This window comes from Hippopotamus amphibius, chromosome 13 (genome assembly GCF_030028045.1).
Source record: "Hippopotamus amphibius kiboko isolate mHipAmp2 chromosome 13, mHipAmp2.hap2, whole genome shotgun sequence".
In the NCBI taxonomy this organism is placed as follows: Eukaryota; Metazoa; Chordata; class Mammalia; order Artiodactyla; family Hippopotamidae; genus Hippopotamus; species Hippopotamus amphibius.
Window position 1 is genome coordinate 85,105,969 of NC_080198.1, and position 26,919 is coordinate 85,132,887.

At 39.8% G+C, this 26,919-nt stretch overlaps 1 protein-coding gene across 6 annotated transcripts in view; it reads right to left on the reverse strand.

The window, feature by feature from the left end:
* Positions 1–26,112, reverse strand: part of SEC24B (SEC24 homolog B, COPII coat complex component) — a 94,184-nt gene extending 68,072 nt beyond the window's left edge. For 2 of the 6 annotated variants that reach the window (XM_057705677.1, XM_057705675.1), the window contains exons 1-2: positions 25,814–26,110; positions 8,511–9,254 (exon numbers count right to left, since the gene is read on the reverse strand). In XM_057705677.1, coding sequence (XP_057561660.1) covers positions 8,511–9,254; positions 25,814–25,940 — 871 coding nt within the window. In that variant the 5' untranslated portion in view covers positions 25,941–26,110. Of the gene's footprint in view, positions 1–8,510; positions 9,255–25,813 lie in introns of all 6 variants that reach the window. The other 4 variants (XM_057705678.1, XM_057705676.1, XM_057705679.1 and 1 more) reach the window with 3 other exon arrangements.
* Positions 26,113–26,919: the final 807 nt, after the last annotated feature.

Genomic DNA, 26,919 nt, shown 5'->3' on the forward strand with positions numbered 1-26,919 from the left:
TAATTTATATATGGAATCTAAAAAAGCCAAACTCACAGAAATAGAAAGTTTTGGTTGCCAGAAGCAGGGAGGTGGGGGAAATAGGGAGATACTAGCCAAAGGGTACCAACTCTCAGTTACAAGATGAGTAGGTTCTGAAGCTCTAATATCCAGCACGGTGACTAGAGTCATCAATACTGCTCTTACATACTTGAAAGTTGTTAAGACAGCAGGTCTTAAATATTCTCATCATACATATAAAAAGGTAATTATGAGAGATGATGGATGTATTAACTAACCCTACTGAGGTAATCATTTTGCAATAAACATGTACATCAAATCATCATGCTGCACATCTTAAACTTACACAATAGTATATATACACATACAGACATGTATGTGTATATGTGTATGATGTGTGTATGTATATATATATATATAAACAAACTTAGGTCTAAGACTGAAGCAAAAGCAAGAATATAGTGACAGAAGAAAATGTGATATATTTCTCAATAGCGTACAAGTGATATAAATACAAGGGATGGAGAAAGAAGGCGGAAGGTAGCCTAAATAAGTTGATTGCCACATCATTTTTAGGAAGGACAAATGTCATTGTGAAAGACTGAAAACACAGTCACAGGATTTTGCAGTTCCTCTCATTGAGAAGTGGAATCTATATTCCCACTCCCTGAATTGAAGCTAAACTTTCAAATAGCTTTAATCAACAGAATGTGACAGAAGTAATGGTGTACAAGTCTAAGACCTCAAGTCTCAAGAGGCACTGCAGCTTATGCCCTTCTGCTCTTGAAATGCTGCCCTGAGACCATCACGTAAGGCAGCGGTCCCCAACCTTTTTGGCACCAGGGACTGGTTTTGTGGAAGACAATTTTTCAGCGGATGGTGGTGGGGGTGGATACAGTTTGGGAGGTAATGCGAGTGGTGGGGAGCGGCAAGCAAAGTTTGGCTCACTGGCCCGCCACTCACCTCCTGCTGTGTGGCCCGGCTGCTAACAGGTACCAGTCTGCGGCCTGGGGGTTGGGGACCCCCGACATAAGGAAGTTAATCTAGTCACGTGGAGAAAAACCTAGGTACCCCAGCGAACAGTGTGTACCAACTGCTAGACATGTGAATGAAGTCCTAGGATCCTGCAGCCCAGCCAACTCTCCAGCTAAATGAAGTCACATGAGTCCAGGAAAACCAGCAGAGGAACTGCCCAAACAACCCACAGAACTATGAAAAATAATACATAATTTTTGTTTTAAACCAGCATTAGATAACTGATAAAATCACTAAAAATGCTAAAGTAATAGAGCGATGAATATATTTAATAGTACAAAGTAAAAATTAAGATTAATTACCTAAAATTGAGTGACAAAGAAAAGGAAAGCTGTGTGGAAGACAGAGTTAAATATACTAATTTTACCTTTGCTCATAATAAGAAACTAAAAGACACTGCCTAAAAATATAGAAGATATTTCTCCCTCTGGTAATGATGATCTAGGTAATCAGGACCAAACCTTCTACTAAAGGTAACTTTAAAAACTATGTTTAAAAAGATCTTAAAATAATCAAAGATCTCACATATTATTAATGAATCTCTGGGTGAAAATCTACAAGAAACTGAAACTTCAGAGAAACAAGCCCAACACTCAGAGCTGCTTTCACCCAGTGGCTATCTGTTGCAAACCTGATCTGCTATCTTCTGTGGCCTCACAGAGCAAGGGGAACAAGACATCTCCCACAGCACACGCAAGATGAGGCACCTGATACAGCACCACATACCTCCACTTTCAGGACAGTATCTGAAGGGTTATAATCTCAGGATAAGGATAAACCAGGAAACTAAGCCTTACAAAAGCCAGCAGCTTTGATTCAGAACATCTGCACAGTCCAGTACATCTAGACACTTGGACTTGGATGAATGTGATCACAAGCTGGGAGTACCTGGAGGAAACTGGCAGAAGGAAATATAAATTCTCTCTGGAGAACGATTCCATCATCCTATGCCTCAAATTATTCCAAGTAATTTTCAAAAACAATTCCAAACACAAAGTTGAAGATAAGTAGTTCAGGTTTGAACAGGGCCCTCTGTGTTCTCCAGCCTCCAGCCTGATACATGGTATCATCCCCCTTACAGTCCTTCAATATTCTGCCAGTGCTTAAGGGTGAAGACAAAACATCTTATCCTGAAAAGTTCTTAACGTGGTCAACGAGGCCCTGAATGATCCTAAGTTCCCAGTCTCCTCCTGGCCCGTGGTTCTCCTCTAGCTTCACTGGTCTTTCAGTCCCCCGAACTTGCCACGTTCTATCCCATTAAAGGGGAATGCACTTACTCCCACTTAGATGTAACAAACTTTTTTCTTCAATAAAATAATTGTTACAAATAAAAGTTTATGCACTACATATACGTGTATTTATAAAATCATAATAAAAAAGAAATACCCAAGAACTCAGCATCCAGCTGTGAAAATAAAACATTTCCAATACTGTTGAGGCTCTTGGTGTACTCCCCACAAGAAGGCATTCCCTTGCCTCCCTCCTGAACTGTGTTCATTATTCCCTTGCTTTTGTTATTAAATAGTTTACCACACAAAATAAGTATCCCTATGCATTATTTTTGCTTGTTTTTTAACTTTATAACAATAGCACACTGCATACATTCTTCCATGAATCCTATGTTACATTTCTAGGATTCACTTGTATTGCATAGTATAGCTTTATTTCATCGTTTTCAGTAGCCCACTGGAAGGATATACTTTATCCATTCTATTATAAATGGACTTTTGGGTCCTCATTTTTTGTTTCCACATACAGTACTACAGGGATATTCACAAACATGTCCCTGGTACACACCGGCAAGTTTCTCAGGGGCAGAGCTTCTCAACGCGTGCACCGCGGCTCAAAAGTGCGTACGCAGTTGTTCCAAAAGGGATGAGGACCCCCTCAGCCCCAGGGGCAGCCTGTGGGAAGTGAGTTCTTTGGCCTAGGGACCAGACTAGACCTTTTAGGTCAGAATCCCCCCCCAAAATGTCGTTTCCTACAAGTACTACACATCTAAACAAGAAGTGGTGCTGTAGGGCCTTCTTATTCAAAGTGTACTCTATGGGCTGGCAACATCTTATGCAGAAACTTGATAAAATCCTTAGGCCAGGCCATACTAGACCTGGTGGTCAGAACTCACATTTTGACAAGGCCCCAGGTGATTCACACGCACAGCATACGAGAAGGACTTCTCTAGAGCACAAAGAAGTGGGACAGCTGTGCTTCAGGATGTGGTTACCTTCAATCCCACTAATGCCACATTTCTCTAAAATACTGAACCAGTAGGTATTCCTACTCAGTGTCTAAGATTTTCCTGTTATTCCACATCCTCGCCATCCCTTGGCACAGTCTTTCAGAGGTTTACCATCCTGCTGCTTTGTATAAGTAGACATCCCATTTTGAGGCTGCTTTTCCCTGATTATTAATGAGACTGAGTATGTTTTCATTTCCTCTGTGAAATGCCTGTTCATGTATCTTTTTTCTTGGGTTGTTGGTCTTTTCCTTATTGATCTTATGTGTTATTTGTGTATTCTGGATAAAATACTATAAAAATTTTTTTTCTCCCAGTTCATGGCTTGTTCTTTGTTTTCTTTATGTTGCCTTTCAATGAAGAAAAGTTCTTAATTAGAAAATAGTAAAGCTTATCATGCTTATTCTTTATGGCAAGCTAGCACTGTGTGTGATGTCCTTAAGAAGTCTTTCCCAACTGCAAGGTTCTTCCGTGTTTTCTCCGAAAAGTTTTAAAGTTTTGTCTTTTTGCATATAAATATTTATTTCATCTGTAATTTATTTTATACATAGAGAATTCATTCTCCAGATTGCAGCTCACGTATCAGAGATCAGGGAAAACCTCCCTAAGCTTCATAACAGACCAGATGTACCTATAGTACTCTTGCCAAGTATCGTAAATCTCTGTTTCATGATACTTAATAATAGAAATTTTACATTTATTTGTGTTTATTTGGATAATGTTTGCCTCTCCAAGATTACAAAGTTTGTGAAGACAAGGATCAAGTCTTTTTACTTGCTATTTTATTTCCCAGCACTAAAACAAATAACTCTCACATAGCTGGCTTTCAAATATTTGTCAAATAAACGGAGACGAGTCCCACAAATATTAAGGACCACAGAAAAATGCCACCAACAACAAAACTACCCCTTTCACAAAGAGAATTTGACAGAAGAAATATGGTATATTTAGAGGCAGAACCCACAATCCAAAAATAAATCGTTTATCTATTTATGTATTGGCATTAAGGTAGTTTCAGTGTTAGTTTTTAGTAGCTCCTTAATAACTGCAGATAAACTGTTTTGGAGCTAGAAAGATTAAGCAAATTCTTGACTAACAGCGCCATTATCCATTCAAGTAGTTCAAACTAGAAAATTTAAGTCCATCTTATTATTCCTTTTCCTTCATTAACTTTATCAATGAATTCTTGAAATCATCTCTTGCCATCTGTCTACTGTCTAAATAAATCCCAACCTCTGTCAGCATCCCTCATCTAGGTAACTGTAGTAATTCCTTCCTAGCTGGTCTTCCTGTCTCCAAGTTCTTCCTCCTTTAGTTCACCTACCACATTGCTCACAGAAGAAAGATATGAAATACAAATCTGATAGTCACCACCTTGCTTAAAAATTTCTGATGGCTGCTGCTTACATATAGGAACAAGCTTATGCTTTTCCTTGAAGTCCTTTCCTCTCACCTTTCCAATGCCATAGCCCACTAGAAACTGGGAAACTGAGACGCAGAAAAGGGACAACTGATAAAGTTTTGAAGGAAGATGGACATCTCATCTTCTGAGCTTAAAGAAGGAGTAAATATAGAAAAATTTACAGGTGGAAGGTATACAGCTGAGAAAAGATGATAAGATTCAAGAGTAGCTTTGGAAAAACTGAAGGAGTACGAGTGTGAGGAAGTAAAATTATTACTATCTCACAACTCTGCGATCTCATCACAAGTTTCCGAAGCTGAAAGTAATCTCGTTTAACTGCACTATTTGTACCTCCAATGTAGCTTTCTAACTTACTTCTAACTTGTATTTCTTTATCCAGATAGTCACCTCCTATAGGGGTCTATTTTGCTTTCCTTTTCCTCAGGCACATCACCACCCCAAGATGACAGACATATATTAACTTATCAGTGATTATATCCTATTGTCATGTATGTTGTGGATTTTTATATAAGGATTATATAAATGTTTATTATTATAATTTTTATAAGTAGATCTTCAATGTTTTTTCTAAATAAAATTGTACATAGTAAAACAGCATTAATCAGACAGTACTATTTTACAATATGTTTCAAGATGTGATCCTTATTGAAGTTGTATTACTCAACCAACTTCACCTCAAATTAAGAAAGAGCTTCCAAACCTTGAGAAATTTACCTACAGTGACAGTTTAAAAAATTTTAATGGAGTAAATGACACCTTGTAAACACTAGCTAAAATTTCACTCTAAGTTAACAACTAAACATAGCACCTAAAACATACGTCACTGTGTTTTTAATAAAATAATCTGAAATTCTAGTGCCAAATTATACTAATGTGCTGCTCTAAAATAAAGGCAAATGAGATAACATTTAAATGTCTCTTTTATTTCATGTTTCTGAATATGAACTCATCAAAGTTCACATGCCTAAAAGTAACAGCATGTGTCAATCACCATGTTTTTGATAATCACTTAATTCAGTTTTATGCTTTTGGATCTCAACCGTTTACAAATTGCTTAAGAATTTTTACTACACTATCTGAAAATGAGACTAATGTAACCAGGTAATAAAAATGCAGTCATTCTTGTCGATTACTCAAAGATTGATTTTCATACAAAAATTTGATTAATACCTAAGATTCTCATTTTAATATGACAATATAATTTAAGAGTGTCCAAAGCAATTAAACTGCTTGTCTTTCTAGAAAATTAAAATCAATATACCCACGGTTCCCAAACCTTGTAATGAGGCACCCAAGCTGCCCTTGCAACAAACTCACAGAGTTCAAAGGGATCTTTTAAATTTTCAGGAGAAAGAGTGACATCTGTCAAAAACTCTTATGAACTAGTATTACTAAGTAGCTTGAGGTGCTGGAAAAAATACGGAGAAACTTCAACTGAGAAAGTTTAGGAACTTCTGTAACATTTAATTTTAAAATATTTTTTAAAAATTTAGGTTTTAAAAGTAACTTCTTTATTTCTTTTGAAATAGTGACAAGCATGGGTCACATTAACCTGGGATATACTTAATTTGTCAACTTCTGAACTGCAATTAAAAAGTCATTTACTAATCTAAAGAGAGAAAAAAAAGAAACCCACTTCTTAAATTAACTTCTAAAATTATATTTACTATGGCTTTCACAGTATAGTATCACGATTAAAAGAATGGAAATATACCCCCTCTTCTCTGCCTAACGGACTAATTACTAGTTATTCAAATAGAGGGTAATTTTGCAATTATTCTTACCCTTTATTCAATATTTTTTTCAATGACAGGCCCTTCCCAACAGGTATTCTATCATTAGCCAAGTGGCCCCACATTTCCCTGATCCTACATGTTAGCATAAATTAGTTCTATTCGGTCCCATCTCAAAAATAAGATAGGAATTACCTGAATTTCTTCTTTTTTTGTCACGAAAGTCACAAAATCCTTAAGTCAGAGGGACCTTAGGATAAGCTGATCTGTAAAAGGACTGCTGAAAGAAGAGAGAAAGAAAACAGAATTTCTAGGGGACAGAGCGCCCTGGTTCTGAGAAGGGCAGACTGAGAGTCAGAAGAAACTGAGCTTCAGGACAAGCTCTGTTTCTAGCATTAATGAGTACAGGCATTCCTCGTTTGTAAAACAAAAGGACTATAGTAGAATTTGGATCTCTTACCAGACATCACTCACAATCAAGTTAGAAATACAGATTCCCAAGGGAATTCCCTGGTGGTCTAGTGGTTAGGACTCTGCCCTTTCACCTCCAAGGGCCCGGGTTCGATCCACGGTCAGGGAACTAAGATTCCACAAGTCACGCGCCAAGACTACCCCTGGGATCTAGTCTAGCTCAGTAAGCTGGGTTTCAAGATCACAATCTGCGCAAGGGATTCTGGAGCACAGCCAGACCTGGGAATTGTGAAAGATGCTTCAAGTAGACTTACCTAAGACCCAAGAAAGAGGCCAAACCCCTTCTTTCTTGTCTGCCTCTACCATGGAGGCTACAAAGCTAAATACTCATTTTCTAGCCTTCCCTTAGAGACAGTCTTTTAAAACAGCTATGGCAAATGATACGTAAAATGAAATCTGTCAATGCCATAACCCCATCTTCTTTCCTCTCCCTTCTTTGTGCTTTTAACTTTGACTTGCTGTCTTACAGGTAGAGAAGTTATCTTGTTTCTATAAACCAACATACTAAGGATGGCAGAGTGGAAAGACAGAAAAGACACTGAGGACATCTGGATCTACTGCATCTGCCTAGACTTCTTGTTATGTGAGAAAAATACCACTTTTGTTTAAACCATTATTAGTTGCTTGTAGCCCAAAGTGTTTCTAAACAACATAGCAATGAAAGAATAGATGACCTCAAATGCACAGTTCAGATCTAATATTCTAAAGTTCTAACTTTAAATAATCTAATTGTTCAGGGAAGGATACTTTTCTACGACATCCTTGACATATGGCTATCTAGACTCTGATATACAATCTAAAGACAACATTCAGAAAACTATCACAGCTTTAACAATTCCCATTCTTCACATACCTTTTCATTCAGTTTAAGAGCAGATTTTGTTAAGTTCAAGTTCACAAGTTGAATTAAAGTGAGTATATCCTATGTAAACCCCACACTAAAAAACTACACACCTTGCAAACATAATTTTTAAACAAATAAATTTAACCATATCTTGGTTGAGGAAGGTAAGAAGAACTAATTAGAAGGGTACTCTTCATGTATCTTTCTCTGGTCCTTTATCCTAACTTACCAATCTGGGGCTGAGAAAACATCAGCTTTAATGTATAGGAAATATATCTTCTGTGAAAGTCGCTAATAGGGGTTCACCTAGAGAAACCAGTGTGGCCATCATTTTTTCTACAGTGAATTGGGCTATGGCTGGAACATTAACTGGCCCAAAGTTGAACTAATATAAAAAAGAAAGTACTAGCTAACAAAGCAATCCCCAAATGGACTCTTTCATTTTGCCCTATTCCTAACTCACATTAAAGACAACCGCTGCAGAGGCATGAAAACATAGCAATAAATACCAACTGAGATCCCAATCATGGCAAGGAACCATGTTATACGAGGCAGATGGTTGGGTGGCTAATTGTGAATAAATGAAGGGGAAGGGTTCACGGAGATGATGCAAAATTCTACAATAAATAAAGCACATAAATTGCAAAGGTGAGCTAATCTCCAATTTTTCTATTAGGCAATATTATCTTTAACCTTCATGCAATAAAAATCAGACTGGAAATGCACAAATTTTCGACCATGCTTTGGTGAACTTTTCATTCAACTTACTGGTATTTGTTGGGTTGTTGGCTGTAGCCAGGGAGGTGTGGTTTCGGATCAGATTGTCTTGGGTTGACGGAAGGCCTGAAGCTGTCCACGAGAAAGTATTGTATCCTGAAAGACTCTGCTGCTGGTGGTACTGTTGTGATGGTGGAGGTGGAAGCGGTGATGGATGGCTGATAGCTGTATTTTGACCAGAAAAAGAATTATCTCTAATTGGCCTGACAGGTGGAGCATTCTGTGAGGTAAACATTTGTTGCCCATACGGATCACCAGCAGGTAGAGAGGGATACGACACACTAGGGTACGCAGCATTAGAAACAGTTGACGAAGCATAGTGACCACAAGTAGAGGGAAATCCCTGAGAAGCAACAGAAGAACTGGCAGAGTACATGGCTGGGCTACTGTAATGATTCACAAAAGAGGAGTATGGCTGGGAGGCACTCGTATGCAAATGTGATGCTGATGACGCGGCACCTTGGAAGGATCCCGGACTGGATCCCACGACAGGAGGGGCAGGAGGAACCCTGCCATACATCTGCTGTGCTCCTGGTTGTTGGCTTGCTGGGTTAGGAGTCACCACATTTTGTGCTGGTACTGTATAGAGACCAGAGTAGTAATCACCACACTGGCTTTCCAGTGGCAATGAGGTCATTTTCCCAGGTCCTTGAGAATAATATCCTGAGGGAGCACTGTAGTTTTGAGGATGCAACCCATACCCCGATGGAACTTGCATTTGATTCTGTGCTGGACCTGAAACAGAAAAGCAAATATTTACAGGAATTAGGAAGAAGGCGACTAATTGTTAAGCATAGGTCCCATCTAAATGTTGCCCTAATTTACTTCTTCATAATCCCAAACTGTTGTAAGAGATTATACTCTGACAGACCCACTGTGGTAGTTAGCCTCCAAAGTGGACCCCACTGACCCCCATCCCCTGGTGTTGATACCTCCCACAATATACCAGGACTGGACTGCGCAACCAACAGCATGTAGCAGAGGTAACGATATACCCCTCCTAAGATCTGCCCGAGCACTGCCACTCTCTCAGATCACCCACTCAGTGTGGAAGAACAAAGCTGCCAAGTTGCGAACAGCCCTCTGGAGAAACCCATGCATTGAGGAACTGAATTCTCCTGACCAACAGCTGGAGAGAAACTGAGGTCGGCCAACAACCACAGGAGTGAGCCTGGAAGCAGGTCCTTCGTACCAAGTAGAGTCTTGAGACAGCTCGAGTCCCAGATAATATCCTGCTTACAATCTCATGAGACCCTAAGTCAGAACCACCCAGCTAAGCTGCTTCATGTTCCTCAGAAACTATGAGATTAAATAGTTGTTTTAAGTTGGTAAATTTTGGGGTATTTTATTATGCAGCAATAGATAACAATATACCTACCAGGAAAGAAATCCAAACCTTTCTTATGGGCTTTTTTTAATTATAAAAGTAACAATATACCCACTGTTTAAAAAAATCCAACCAATGAAGAATGTAAAATGAAAGTACAAGCCTCCTTCTCTCCCTGGTAGCTGGTATGTCACCGATGGAGCTACAGTTAATGGTTTCTTGTGTATCTTTTGTATACCTATATATGCATATGTAATGTATACATAAGCGTATGTATATTTAACACACAAAGATCAGTTTGACAACTTGCCTTTTTTTTACCTAATATATCCTGGATATCCTTCTGTGTTAGCATATATAAATCTTCATTGTTCTTCTAAAAGAATCTATATAGTATTTCATTGTAAAAACATAGCATTAGTTACCAAATCCCCACTGATGAATATTTATTACAGGGAGTAAACTAATTTATAAAGTCAACTTCTGTGATGAATCTGCAGGATAAGCTCCTAGAAGTGAAACTGGAGGTTCAAAGGGTTTTGAGGCTATTAAAATTGACCATTATTGCCAAGCATCTCTCCAAAAATGTCTATCAACTTACACCTCTCATCAGTAATGCTTAAGAATGCCTCATCTGAGTACCATTTTCATCTTTGCCAATCTAAGAAGAGAGAAACATTTTAGTCTGCAGGACTAAACTCTGATGCTGAGAATCCTTTCAAATGTGTCTTAGCCATTTGGGTATCTTTCTTTGTTATTTGCCCTTTTCCCACAGATTGTGCTTTCCTTAATAATTTATAAATGTTCTCGTATGTTAAGAAATTTAACCGTATGTTATTATTATGTGCTGTCTATATTTTCCCTCAGGTTAGTTTACCTTTTAACTTTGTTCATGCTATGTCTTGTTACAGTTTTTCAATTATTATATAGTAAAGTCTTTCACACTTGATAAATTTAAAAATCATACTTAGAGCCTTCCTCATTCCAATATTATAAAACCATATACCCATGTTTTCTGGTAGTGCTTTTAATATTCTATTTTTATCTTTGATCACTACAGAATGTATTTATTTTATCAATACCATTAAAGCTGACAATAATCTTAACATTAATTTTATTAATAGTCTAAATTTTACTAAACATTACATTCTGTGCCGCTCATTGTTGTAAATGTATTACATATACTCACTCCTTTAACCCTCACAGCCCTCTGAAGTAAACTGTATCATTATAACCACTTTATAAATAAAATAAACGAGGCACAAAAGCTAAGCCGTTTAATACAATCACACACTTAGGAAGTAACGGGGCTGGGATTTGATTCAAATAATCTGGCTCAAGTCCATGCTTTTAGACAATGATCTGCTACCCCTCGCTACACTAAAATCCTGCTAGCTTTCTTTAGCCCAGAAGAAGGTCAATTATCTCAAACAATGGAATTCTAATTTTGGTTACAAGGTCAACTTTAATTACCCAGAATCTAATTTTCTTGTCTTGTGGAATGAAACAGATATCTGTATCATACCTCAAATGAAAGGATAATCAAAAAATATATATATTTCAAGCTGTTTCAAGTTCACTGACACAAAGAAAGTGCCACTGTATTCCTTGCTAGAATAATGTATAAAAACAGAAAATAAAAAGTGTTTATAAAAGATACATGAATAATTTCCTTATGTTTTCAATTCCTACTAAATAATGCAGTTGAATCTTAATCTTCAGTCATTTAAATATACTCCATGGTAGATACAAAGATAACTTACATAATCAAGCTGTAAAGAAAAAATAACATCCACACTTCTATAATTCCAAGAAGTATACAGAGAACCAAGACTCAGGTAACACAGTTTTACAATGTATATAATTGACTTTTCTTACAGGATATTTTACATGATCATAGTTCACTTAGAAGAATTTAACATGCCTAAAAACGGTGTAAAATGTTCTCTTCCTTCTCTTACTTAAATATATTTTAAAAAATGGATTTGCTGGATATACAGATAACTGATTCACTCTGCTGTACACCTGAAACTAACACAACACTGTAAATCAACTATATGCCAATAAAAATTAAAAAAGGATTCGCTACTCTTCATTACAGTCCCAGAAAACCCAACACTGGTACAAACTTATCAATCAAGAGAAAAGCCACATCAGAGTTAGAAAAATCTGTTTAAGTATCTATTCACTTCATGATTTGGCTCATTTATGCCACATGACCTGAAAAGAGGAAAATAATCATCACGTCCAAGCTACTCAAATGCCATTCTTCTAAAAGTAACAAGAATGTTGTATCTGCTAAAATTGATCAGAAGTGAATTACCCACCCAAAAAAGCCTATTTGCTTTTCAGTCCATCAGGAAGGTACTTACTTTGTGCGGGGAGAGGGGGATGCAAAGGTAGGAATAGTTAATTATATATTGATGCTTACCATTCCTTACACTATGTCAAGATCTAAATGTTCCAAGTGTAGCCCCTCCCAAATTTCTAATATAATTTAATCAAAATAATACATGAATCAAGACTCCTGTGAAAGCAAATGATTTTTTGAATATTTTAAATCAATTTTTAAAGCCTGCACTGAGAAAACAAAACAAACCATAAAGATCAGTTTAAATTGAAAAAAACCTGATATCTAGGACAAGCAACTATTTTTAAAAATTTTGTCTTATTGTGACCTAACAAAGCATGCATTTTCTTTTCTTCAACTTTAAAATGTATTAGATAACTCTCAACTTTCTCTTAGGGTATACTAATATTAAAGTTTTATTTCTTCCACATAAACTAAAAACTGAGCCTTGCAAATATCACAAATAAATCATTTATATACACCCATACTCTTTAAAAAAAAAAACACACACACTGTAAATTATGGGAATTTTACTAGTATTAGCATTTTCATTTGCTTATATTTCCTATAATTTACAGCTTATTATAATTTCCTCAGCAACTGTGGCAGTTTTAAAACACAGTCCCCAAACTTTGATACTCTGCTGATTAAACGGTAGGCTCTGTCTACTCCCCTTGAATTTGAGCAGGCTCGCAACAGCTTCCACCAAAAAAGAATGGCAGAAGCAAAGCTGTGTGACTTCCCTCGCCTGGTCATAGACAATTCAGCATCTTTATTCTTTGATGGAATATCTGCACGTGGATTCCTGAGCAACCCTGTAAGAAGTCCATTATTCCACAGCTGCCACGGTCTGAGGGAACCAAATCACATAGAGAGGTCACCACTAGGCACTCTGGCTTGACGTCTGAGTCTTTGTGTTATTCCAATCTAAGTGCCACACGTGTGAATAAACGAGCCTTCAAGATCATCCCAATCTCCAGCCATCAAAATAACCTTTAAGTCTTCCCAGCTGAGGCCCTAGACATCCCAGAGCAGAGAAAAGCCATCTCTGCTGTGCCCTGTTCAAATTCTTAGTTCAACACAATCTGTGAGCATAATAAAATAGTTGCTTAACCACTAAGTTTTGTTGTAATTTATTATGTAGTAATAGCAACTAGAACAGCAATTACTGTTTTTAAAAATTCAGAATTCAGATTCCAAAACTAAAATACTATTTATAATAGTGCCCACACATAAGGTAGTATTTAAAATACAAATCTAATGAAATGTGAAGGATCTATATGTAGAAAACTACAAAACACTGATGAAAGAAATCAAGGATTTAAATAAATGGAATGATATGCCATGCTTGTGGACTGGAAGACTTGACATTAGGTGAAAATTATCCCTCAATTTTGATCTTCAGATTCAATACAATCCCAATAAAAATACATGAAGGCTTTTTTTATAGATATCAACAAGCAGATTCTAAAATTTCTAAGGGAAGGCAAAGATACTAAAATAGCAAAAAACAAACAAAAAACTTTGAAAAAGAAGAGTTGGAGGGGACCTCCTAGGTGGCGCAATGGTTAAGAATCTGCCTGCCACGTGGAATCTTCCCAGAGCACGGGTTCGAGCCCTGCCCTGGGAAGATTCCACATGCCACGGAGCAGCTAAGCCTGTGCACCACAACTATTGAGCCTGTGCTCTAGAGCCCGTGAGCCACAACTATTAAGCCCATGTACCACAACTATTGAAACCCACGTGCCTAGGGCCTGTGCTCCACAACAAGAGAAGCCACTACAATGAGGAGCCTGTGCACCACAATGAAGAGTAGCCCCTGCTCGCAGCAACTAGAGAAAGCCTGTGTGCAGCAACGAAGACCCAATGCAGCCAATAAATAAATAAAGTAAATAAATTTATAACAACAAAAAAAAAGAGTTGGAGGATTCATGTTACCCGTTCTCAAGACTTTATATACAACAATAATCAAGAAAGTTTGGTACAGACGAAAGGATAGACATATAGAACATAAAAATAGAGCCACAAAAACACAGTCAACTGATTTTTGACAAAGGTGCCACAGCCAATTCAATGGAGGAAAGACAGTCTTTCTGACCAGTGGTACTGGAATAGTCCATATGCAAAAAAAAAAAAGAGAAAGAAAAACAAAAAAATTCGCAACACCTATGTCATATCTTAAACAAATATTAAATCAAAATGAATCACAGGTTTAATGGAAATTTTTAAAACTTACAGGAGAAAATACAGAAGAATATCTAGGTGATTACGAGTTTAACGATAAGCTCTTACTTATGACACTAAAAGCATGATCAGCAACAGAAAGTATTGATAAAGTGAACTTAAATTAAAAATCTTTGCTCTGCAAAAGCACTAAGAGGATTAAAAGACAAGTCATAGACTATGAGATAATATTTGCAAATCACATGCCCAATAAAGGACTTGTATTCAGAAGTCCTTGTATTCAACAAGAAAACAGACAACCCAACCAAACACTGGTGAAAGATCTGAAAAGATAATCACCAAAGAAAATACACGGATGGCAAATGTATGCAAATATGCTCATAATTAGTCAGAAAAATGCAAACTAAAACCCCAATGAGATACCTCTATACACTCATTAGAATGACTAAAACAAAAACCCTGAAAATATCAAACACTGGCAAAGATGTAGTTGCATAGAAACTCTAATTCACCCACCTTGGAAAATGGTTTGGCTGTTTTATTCTTACAAAAGATCAAACATACACTTGCCATTTGACCCAGCAGTCCCACTTCTACATATTTACCTAAGTTACCTGAAAACGTGTATTCACACAAACCCAGTGCCTGAATGTTTACAGCAGCTTTATTCACAATCACCAAAAACTGGAAACAACCAAGATATTCAACAAAAGGGGCATGGATAAACAATCCTGTTCATACATATAACAGAATACCATGCAGCAATAAAAAGGAACAACCATTGATTCACGCAACAGCATGGATGAATGTGGTGAAAGAAACCAGACCCCAAAGATGATATATTTTATGGTTGCATTTATATAATAACACTCTGGAAAAGACAAAGGAGAACAGCAATGGTTGCCAGGGTTTGTGGAAGGGAGAGCTGTTAACTACAACGGGATTGCATGCAGACATTTTTTATGGTGATGGAAGTGTTCTGAATGGTATTATGGTGGTGGACACTTGATTACATATACGCATTTGTCAAAACCCATAGAGCTGTACACTACAAAGAATGCATGGAATTTACTACATGCAAATTTTTGTAAGAAATCAACCAGATGTTGAGAAGATATAGGATGGAATGCAGACTGACCAATCAGTCTAACTTTATTACAAGTGTATGACAACCTAACAGAAGGCTATTTAGGTAATACATATACAGATAAATACGCAACAGATATAAATATATTTACACACTTGGGTTAGTATACATATATATCCCCTAGCTCTGTCTGCTGAGAGAGCCTAGAAGCAGTTGACACCCCAGTAGCAGTGAGCACATCCAGGGCCCAGTTTCTGGTTTCTTAACACCATGCCCCAACAGAAGGAACCAGGGCTCCTTGGATAAAGAGCAGACTCTGGTGCTGGCACAGGGCAAGTAAAAGATGGAGCATCTGCTAGTGCCAGAAAGTAAGGAAGTGCTGAAAAAACAAAAGGATGGTGGCCAAAGGACACAGGAGCCAAACTGAAAGAGCTCCCAATGGCCAAAGCTGTAACAATTTGAGCAAAAATTTTAAATACTGAGAGTATTGATTTATAATCCAAAGAACAAAATATTCTTGAGCCCACAATAATATAAATAAATGACTGAATAAATTTTAAGATGGGAGAAAAGGGGGCAAGTCTTCCATACAGAAAAATTCCAAATAATATATGTAGAAGGAATGAGGGAAAGAGAAAAATCACTATTAGAATTCCATAGTAATAACCACAGGCAAAAGCGACTGAGCAATGCCAAAACTAGTAGATGAAATTTTAAGCAGAAACAGGATAGTAACTTCAATGTATCTCCCTAAGAATGTTTATTAATTACTGTGGTGATTTTAACATATGCCCACAAATTATTTGATACAACACACTCTGGGAGATGGAATATAATCCCCTTTGTGTTGAATGTAGGCTAGAGTTAAATGAGTTACTCCTGACAGAGTATGAAAAAATAAAAAACAGTAATTTTATAGTGGAGGAATCTGGCAGCCCCTGCTAGGGACTGAATGTGTCCCCCACCAAATCTATATGAAGCCCTAATCCCCAACTGGATGGTATTAAGAGGTGGAGCTTTGGGGGAGTAATTAGGTTTAGATTAGGTCATGAGGGTAAGACCTTCATGAGGAATCAGTATCCTTATAAGAAGAGGAAAACCATTTGAGCTCACAGCAAGACGATGGGAGGCCTACAAGCCAAGAAGAGGGTTTCACCAGAATCCAGCTATGCTGGTGCCCTGATCTTGAACTTCCAGCCCCTAAAACTGGAGAAAATAAATGTCTGTGATTTGAGCCTCCTAGTCTATGGTATTTTGTCATAGTAGCCCAAACTCAGATATCCCTTCAATCAAGTGCCCAAGGTTAACATGACCAGTAAAAAAGCAAGTAATATCATGTAACCCCTGATATGATGTGATAAGGGCACTTCAACCTCTGGGTATTCTTGCTAAAAAAATCATAACCCCAGTTTAGTCCTGAGAAAGCATCAGCAAACCCAAAGTGAGGCGCTGTCTACAAAGTAATTTGTCAGTGCTGCCAAGGTCCTAAAAACAAAACAAGATTAAGAAATTGTTATGCACCAGAGGAGACTAAGGCAACATGACAACTAAATGCATGATACCAGAAATTGGATCCAGGAACAGGGAAGAAAAAAAAAAAAAAAAAAAAAAAGAGCTGAAAAAACTGGTGAAATGTAAATAAAATCTGTAGTTTAGTTAACTATATTTCACCAATGTAAACTTCCTAGTTTTGATAAAGGTACTATAGTTTTATAACATGGTAACTTATGAAAGGAAGATGTTAAGACTTTAGAGGAAGCTAAGTGCAGGGTACTGCGTTTTCTGTACTTTGTATCACTTCTGCAAATCTAAAATTATTGCAAAATAAGTTATTAAAACATCAAACGAAAAAAGTGCTGGAAATGACTTACTAAATTGATTGTATGACACAATTTTTTAAACAAATGACTACATCAAACATAGCCACCAGAGTGATTTTTCCTAAAAAGCAAATCGGATTGTTACCTCCTTGTTTCAAGCTTTCTAACGGTTTTTCTTGCCATCAAGAAAAAATTCAAATTCTTTAACATGGCCTGTAAAATAGTGGAAGTCAGAATAATCCCGCCTTCACCCTCTATGGCCATGTCCTAATCCCTGGAGCCCATGCATATGCTAGGTTACATGGCAAAGGGGAGGTAAGGTTACAGACAGCATTAGGACTGTTACTCAGCTGACCTCAGAAGAGGGAGCATATCCTCGATAACCCAGGTGAGCTCAATGTAATCATGGGCGTCCTTAAAAGTGGCAGAGGGAGGCAGAAGAGTCAGAGGGAGATGTGACTACAGAAGACTCCGCTGAGAGATACAATGTTGCTGGCTTTGAAGACAGAAAGAGTGGGCCAAGAGCCAAGGAATATGGGCAGCCTCTCCTGAAGCTGCAAAAGGCCTTTGCCTAAAGCCTCTAGAAGTGAGCGCAGCCCTAACGACACCTGGATTTTGGCCCAGTTAGACTTCTAACCTGCAGAAGATGAATTCATGTTGTTTTAAGCCACTAATTTGTGGCAATTTGTTACAGCAGCAGAGAGAAGAGCAGTGCAAAGACCCTTCATGATCTGTCCTCTGCTTATCTCTCCCAACTCCGTGCTCACAATTCCTCCTTCTCACAATGATTTCCTACAGGTACACCTGGGTATACTGTAAGTCTTCACATGGGTCTCCCAAAGTTGGATCAATAAATAAAATGTCATTCTGCTACAACTAAGAATGCCTGCTGTTACGATGCAGGGACAGAATGCTGACCTGGGAGGCAGAGGTATAACTTGCCACAAGAAAAGCAAAGGCGCCACAGCACAACATCAGGTAAGGTTGTATGCTGGAGCTTTGCCCCAAAAGGCCATCGAAGAGGTTAATTAGGGCAGAATACAGTTAAGTTGCCTTGTAAAGACTTCTGAGGAGGCTCCAATAAATTATGTGATGTTTTTCTGAAACTTGCTTTTTAAAAATACAGGTATTCAAAGTTTAATTCCTTCAAGAATGCCACCAAAAACTCTGGCACTAATGTAGCCATGAGTGTGAAAAGGCCGAAAATCGCTATTCCACACTCTTACCACAGAGGATTTTTCTCCAGTCATGCTTGTTCACCTCTGTTCACACAGTCTCTCCCCTCTACCTGGAGACTTCAAAAGCCCCCTCTACCCCCTCCATCTGACCAACTCTTACTCATTCTTCAGCACTCAGCTCTTCCTCTAGAAAACATCCTCTAACCCTACAAGTGGATGCCTGCTTAATGTTGTCCTACGGTATTTTGCACAGCACTTTCCACACGGAACTGTAGCTGTCTCAGTGGACACTCTGTAAGTGCAAAACTTGGGCCTAGCTTGCTCTCAGCTCTACCATATCCTTAAGGCTTAGGACAGTGACTGGCTCATGGAATCCATTACTGTATCTTGAAAAAAATTAAGCCCAGTAAATAAATAATCCTCAAATATTTCTGTATCAGGCGTTTACCTCATCACGATTATCAACAAGGACTACATGATATTTAAAGAGAAAGCATTCAAAAAACTTACTAGCTTCCACTATGTAAAGTCATTTATACTCTACTACAAGAACAAATACACAAGTCTGACTTTTTTTTATCTTGGCATTCTACACTTTTTACTCTGTAGTTCAAGTATAAGAACATTCAAAACAAAAGTAAAAAATCTACCATATTTTGTTACATCTAAAGTGTTTTGCCTGCCACTTTTCCCCCCTGCTTACCAGACATACAAGTTTCCTCCTGCAAGTGTAACAAATTACACAAATTCAGTGGTTTAAAATAACACACATTTATTCTTTTACAGTTCTGGAAGTCAGAAATCCAAAATCAGTTTCACTGGGCTAATGCTGGGGTATCATGGACAAAGCTGGTTCCTTCAAGGCCTTATGAGAGAACCCATTTCCTTACCTTTTTCAGCCTCTAGTGGTCACCTGCATTCCTTGGCTTATGGCCCCTTCCTCCACCTTCAAAGCACCCATTCTAACCTCTGCTCCTATGGTCACATTGCTTTCCCTTCAGGCTGACTCCTCCAGTTTCTAATAAGGATGGTTGTAATTACATTAGGTCCACCCATACCCAGGATAACCTCCCCAGCTCTAACCACAGCTGCAAAGGCTTCAGCTGGACAGCCTAACTGATATTATCATATACAAGGTAGATACAGCCTTTTATTTTCTATAAGCATCTATGCCCTCCTTAGCAAGAGTAAATTATCATAAGATCTAGCCAAAGGATAGATCTGTCTTAGTAACATAATCTCCTTCCAGAGAGAAGATTCTCACCAAAGGAGAACCGATTCTATTCCTGCTTTAAGCAAACTCCACATGAAAATCAAAACTTACAAAGCAAGTATTTTATGGAAAGTCTAGTCACTATACAAAAAAACCACAGACTCTTAATGTTTTCTCATTCTGTTCCCTTATCCCACAGAGAAGCAACATTTTAAATATAAAGTATTTTTGTTTCATTAGTCTTTTCCTGAATTGAATTTCAACCTTTTAAAAAAGTTCAGATTAAAAGTTTTCATTATCTTTTAAAAGAACATCAAGGTCAGCAAAGTACAAGCTCCTTTATCCTACTGAAAAACAATTTATACTAATTTGAAGAAGGAGACTCAGATTTAAGAATGTAACTCATTCATCACTGAGCTACCAAGAAGTCAATATTCAGCCAGTATGCACTTTAACAATCATCCTTACTAAAACGTTAACAAAGGAGGGAGGGGATATGGGGATATATGTATAAATATAGCTGATTCACTTTGGTGTACCTCAAAAGCTGGTACAAGAGTGTAAAGCAATTATATTCCAATAAAGAGCTTAAAAAAAAAAAGTTAAAATATTCCTGAATCAGGTGGTAAACAGTCACAGTCCTGATCCTGCTTCCCTGTTACACCCCACTATGCTGGCCCCTCTCCCCAGACCCGCTCTCCATCCAGCAGCTAAAGGACCAACACCTGGCGCATTGCAGTCTGTCAGAATTCTGCTCCAGTGTCAAGGCTGGTTTCCATCCAGTGGTCAGTACATACAATACTAATTACTAAATATTTTGAATATATTACCCCTATGAATAAAGTACCAATAATATTGCTAAAATACATTTTTAATGAGCATAAAATGTACACACACACATACATCTCTAAAGAAATCTGCAATTAGAAACCCCAGTGATTTAAAAAAATGGGAGTCCCAATCAAATCTGATTACCCCGGATTATTCTTCCTGATGGAAGGCTGATAGCTACAAAGGTAGCTGTTCTAGTCACTGCTGGCAGACACAGCCTATGCAACCATTTGGATGAAATCTCACTGCACTAAGTATAGATTATTCCTGCGACTACATCAGCTGTCCTCTTTGGATGCCATCATAATGAATGCTAAGAGTGAAGGGGCCAAAAGAAAACCAATATTGGTTGAAAACCTACTACGTGCTGGGTACTTTGCTTTTCTATATATAATCTTATACAATTCTTACAACAATCCTGTGAAGTACCACTATCATCATTTTACAAACAAAGAGGGACATGAAAGGTCACTAACTCATACAATTTCAAATAGTTGGGAAGTAGTGATGGAGCCAGGACTGCAGCTTCCAAAGTCCATTTCACAATATCTGTTTCTCAGAAATACTAGGAAAAACAAGCGAGTCAGGACTTGGCCACTGGCTTGGCAAGGCATTTTACTACTCCCTCTCCCTTCCCTACTTTGTCCCTCTTTTCCTCAGTTCCTCTTACAGGCAGCTTTCAGCACACAATTTTAGAAAACTTAAAACCGATTAAACCCCTCTTCCCACAAACCAGCTAGCTGGAGGTAGTGGCTTCTCAGAGGAAACCTTCCAAGAGCAGATGCATGGGAGGGAATGTGAGAAAATAATAACCAAGTTCACTTACTCCATTGAGAGCCTACTGCATGTTGCCCCTGGGACTAGGATGAGGAAAACTCACATGGTCTCTGCCACCTGAAGAATTGATATCCTGGTGTTTTGAAGGAAATGAAATGAAGGGGACCTTCATTTGCTAAGCGTCTCATTTTGCTAAGCCCCAGGTACCTTAAAAAAAGATACCTCATTTAATGTAATCTTCTCAACAATACTATGAGGAAGGTATTATTATCCCCTGAAGTCCAGAGATGTTAAGTAATTTTCTCCACAAAACCCTGAGCTGTAACAGAGCCTACAGCCTCTTCACTAGCCCACACTTTCTAATAATTCTGAGTATGCTTAGCCTACTGGAAATAATAGTGGCTTCCCCAGGGCTGAATATAACATGATCTGCTCTAACATGCAGTGCTGACTGTGAAGATGCTCTCATTTCCAAGAAAGTCCATTGAAGACTGGCTCAAAATCTGTTCTATTTCAACGTCCTTAGCATCTAATACTTCAGGGTTTACAGATGAATCAGACAGATGGAATTTAGCTGAAATACTAGGATCAGTGGCAATGAATGTGATTTACAAAAATTATTACAGATATAATCTCAGAAACTGAGGGGGAGGGAGGGGGTGGGAATGAAAATACAATAAAAATAACTAAAGCAATACAGCAACAAGAACAAAAAAACCAAACCCAGATGAGAGACACTTGTTTATATATTTTTTAAGATCCTTGAGGTATCTATTAATCAGCTTAGGAGTAAATTATGTGTACAGAAAGCTATATTATACCATGGCAGTATTTTCATGAGAGGACCTGATGCTTCTGGTTAGTTATAAAGGAAGACTAGAAACCTGAGACACCTGCTCTGATCAAAAGAAACTTACTTCACTAGCTATCTATTTTACATTTGGTAGTGTATAAATGTCAATACTACTCTTTCACTTTGTCCCAGCTTCAGACACACTAGGGAGATTGGCATCATTTTAAATTTTGCATGTGCTCTCAAGGTTGAAGGGTTTCCTATAACCCACAAGACAGTATTGCTGAGTGAATGGTATATTTATAGCTTCCATAATGAATTCTAATAATTCCCATTACTAGCTCATCTTCCTTCCATTACTGACAATTAAAATGATAAAACTGCTGGTAGTATGTATCATTCTTGGAAAAGGCACATGGAAGGAAGAAAACACATTTTCATTTGAAAATGAGCACCATTTGCTTTCTAAAAGTAGAATTAAAAAGCAGTGTTTTATTGGTAAATTTGGGTGACCCCCCAAAAAAAAACATTGAAAAGACCTCTTCCAATTTAAGTCAACTGGGAGAAATTATGGGGTTATGCCATCATTACCAGGATATTATTCACTCAATCTTTCCTTGTTTGAGGACCCAGTTTTGGAAGGACTCTCAAAAGGCAGAGTAAAAGTTGAAAAATATTCAACTAATACTATATATGAAAATACAAATAATTCTAAACCACCCATGTGCTGCTCAGTGAAAAACTTAAGTATAGAATATAACTCCAAGGAAGGAAGTTTAAAAAGAAATATTTCACATACTCAAAGAAGTCAAATTCTATCTTCAAATAAATGGGGGAAAACATGTTAACAATTAAACACAGAAAACAAGGAAAAATAATAATGACGTCTCGGTTTCTGCCTCCCTACCCTTTGCAATGTCAAAGTTTCTAACAAGAGACTTCTTAGAGTCTGTTAATAGAAAGAGATCTGGACTTGGAACTAAGAAAACTATTAGATTTCATTTAACAAATGTTTAATGAGACTATAGCTTCTTCTAGGCCCTGAATATATAGCAGTGAACAGGAGACAGGCTGCTACCCTCAAAAAGCTTACATATCCGTTGGTCAAAAACACCCATCCAAACCTTTCTGAATCTTGATTTCATCTGTTTAATCAGGGAAGTGAACTAGGTGTCTTACAGACTGTGTTCCCAATACACCTGGACCTCCACCTCTACTTTAACCACAACAGCTTCTGCTTTTTTCTGATTTCTATAGCAGGGCTCTATACAATTTCCTGTGGGAAAACAAATCTGTTTTTAAAAATGTTTGATAACTGTTAAAGTAAGTGATCTTTAGGTACCATTCCAGTTTTACAACTCTGTTTTCTGTGATGCTTCAAACTCATACTTCTGACCTATTTCTTTTTCACCATGTCTGGAATTCCACAGAGATACATTAGAAGGCAAACTAGCGTATGTATGGCTAAGGAATCAATCACAAACCCGAATGACTGCCAAATACCATGTATCTATGGGTGCCAAATACCATGTAGCAAAATCACTTTTTTCTAAGATTAACAAACAAAAACAGATTTGATCTTACTCATCTACTTAAACTACTTACTTTCACAAAAACAAACAAAAATAAACTCTAGTTCTTTATCTTAATTTCCAAATTCCTTAGCATTTAAGGCCATTCTGTAACTTGGCCCTTTTTAAGTATTCTTTTCAGCTTTAATGCCTTGGGTTTTCCCTCTCACCCAACACCCTTTTTGCTTCTTAGTTTCTAAATTTTGAGACTTCTGTTCATGCCCTTGAGACAGCCCTCCCTTCCGATCCCTACCTGTGAAATCCCTCAAGGTCATAACCAACTCAAATGACACCAAAATACATGTCAATTTAGGAGAAAGGCAGAGATTCTGTTGAATCTACTAGGCTAATCTTGAGCCCCAAATGGCAGGCATGCAACAAACGTTGAAATGAATTATGTCAAAGTATAGTAATGTTTATAAACAGTAGAAATCAAGCTTCATCTACATTTGGCTTCTAAATGTCTTAACTGATTTGTTTTTACATACGTAACACTCTGATTACAATCGATATCCTGTCACTCCTTGAGTGTTCACAAAATTTGTAAAGCTAAGGTAAATACCTGTGACTTTAAAAACTGTACACTAAAACAATAATGCATACTCAGAAAATCAAGAAGACACAATCCTTGGATCACAATAAACATGGATTTACAATATTCTAAAAGACTTGGGATCGTTTCCTAAATTATCATGTTCTAGTTCCCCCCCCCACCAAAGCTATTTTAAAAACAAAACAAAAACAAGAATTTATATTAAGTTTACAAGAACAAAAACTGCTCACAAATAATACCTTAATTGTATGTTCAGGACAGAAGTACAAAACCTACTACACTGTTCACATTGAAAACCTATACAGTAAACAATGACCAGTGAAAGCAAAGCATGTAACACGGACAAGTATGGCTGATCCAAAGGATATGAAGGCTAAAGCCATCGCGTTTGACTTATGAAAAAAATTCAACTTCTGGTTCTCAGGATAAACGATAAACTGCAAGCCTGAAAAGCATTAGTTATAAAAATCAGATGTTGGCCGAACTGATTAAGTCCGGTAAATTTTCACTAACAGACTAGATAAAATAGGTTAGACCAACAATCATTTTTGAGGAGTACCAGCAGACTTTGTTCTCTTGTGCACACACAGAACCAGACATATTCTTCTGAAGTATTCAATTACTTTCGAGAGTTCTCCTCTGAAATACCGTCGTCTATAAACAGAGGCCCCCTCTCCCCCGGCCTCAGCCACGAACATTCCAAATCTCAGCAGGAGGGAACGGGCATCCTAGAGCCCATCATTTTTCAGCTGAAACTCCCACATCCGCAAAGCCCACGACCTTAGTATGAAAGTGGCTTTCACGTCGCACTGGCTGCTGCCGGTATGGAGGCCTTGCCTCAAGCAGGGCCAACTCCTGCACGCTCTTGTGTTTCTGAAAGGGAAGCTTGGGGGGGGGGGGGGGGGGGAACCACCCAGATCTAAAAGTATTGGTTCAAATCCGTTTGACACCTGCTCCCTTTCCAGCACGACCTGCAAACTCCGAACGCTCGAGTCGCAGCCGCAGCGGCAATGACAGATCCTGAGGCCGAACTGGGTCAGGGTTGCAGTTCCACTCGCGTCGCCTATTTACACCCTTTGTCTGCAAACTTGAGCACCAACTTCAGTTCCCTTCCAGGCAGCGTGCTCGCCGGGCCTCAGAAATCAGAGCGGTTTTCCCGAGCCAGGAAGGGGCACAGCCCTCCCAGCTCCGCGGCCACGCCAGCCTTCCCGGGACCCCGCACCCCGCGGCCTCGGCTTTCCCGCCGGGTCTCTCGGCGAAGGGGTCGCTCGGGGCAACCCCCCACCCCCCCCTCCGCGCCCAGGCCGGATAACTGGCGCTTCCCGCGGTGTCTGGCCACCCCCCCACCCCGCCTTTGCTACGGCCGCTACTCGCCCCGGCGGTTTCGCGGCCCGGGATCACACTACAGAAACAGCGCTGGTCCCCGGTTCCCCGGGCCGGGCCCCGCGCCGGGGCTCCCCTCCCCCACCATTCCCCCCGCCGCGTGCCCCCCGCCCCCACCCCGGCAACTCCCCACTCCCACCGCCCGCCCGCCCGCCCCACCGGATCCGGCCGCACAGGCTGCCCCGCCGGCACTAGGCCCTGCGCTCCGCCCGGGCCGCCCTCCTCACCGTTCTGCTTGTGCGGCGCCGGGCCCGGGCCCGCAGGCGCCGCGGCTCCTGAGGCGGCGGCTCCGCCAAGCTTGGGCGGCATCCGGGCGCTGGCGGCCGCATGAGGGGACCCGGCGGGGGCCGACATGACAGCGCGGCTGGTGGCGGCGGCGGCGGCTCCGCTTCGGGGAGGTGGGCGGAGGGAAGGGAAGGCGGGGCGGGAGCGGCGAGAGGAAGAGGAAGGAACGCGCCCGGCGTCACCGAGGGAGTCCCCCGGGAGGGTGGCTGGAAGTGCTCGCGCTCCACCCCGCAGCCTAGCTCGACCCCCGCCCAGCCCAGCCCAGCCCGGCCCGGCCCGGCCCGGCCCGGCCCTAACCCGCGCCGCCGGCGCCCGGAGCCCCGAGACGCGGGACTCCCACCCGGGGTCGCTCCCCGCAGGCGCGGGCTGGGCCGCGCCACAGCGCCCCCTGCAGGCGGAGGCAGGCGCGCCCAGGCCGGAGGCGGGGTCCCGGGCGGCGGCCTCCTTGCGGGCCTCGCGACCTCGGGAGGAGGCGGAGGCGGGGGCGGGCCGCTGTCGCCGCGGGGCGAGAGGAGAGGACCGCGGTCGAAGGGGGCGCCGGGCGGGCTCCCACGTGGGGAGAGGCTGGAGCGCGGCGGGCCCGGCCGGGCGGCGCAGGGAGGGGGGTCCAGAGCTGTGGGCTGACCTCCGGAGCCCAGGGCAGCGCCTGGCCGAACTGACCCCACTCACCCTTCCTCCTAAGAGGAACCCTGAGTTTGGCTTTGTTTTTTTGTTTTTTTTTAATCCTCCTTAATATTGCGTTCTAAAAGAAATAGGCATTCACGCTCCCTATCCGTAGGGAATTACAATCCTGGGCAAAAGAAGAGGAAACATGTCTCTCTGATAAAACACAGACTCTCAGTTAAGAATCGAGAACTTTTCCCATTGACTGATTTAAGGGGAAGGGAGAGGGGGAAATGGAGTAAAGGGAAACCGAAAGGCAAACTTTATCTTAACCCTCATGATTTTTGCCAAGGGTGGACTCATCCTGTTATGTACAGAAGAGAAGCTGTACCACCCAAAGCAAGAACTCAGCTTGGTTTGTCTGCGTTAGTGAAATCTTTGAATC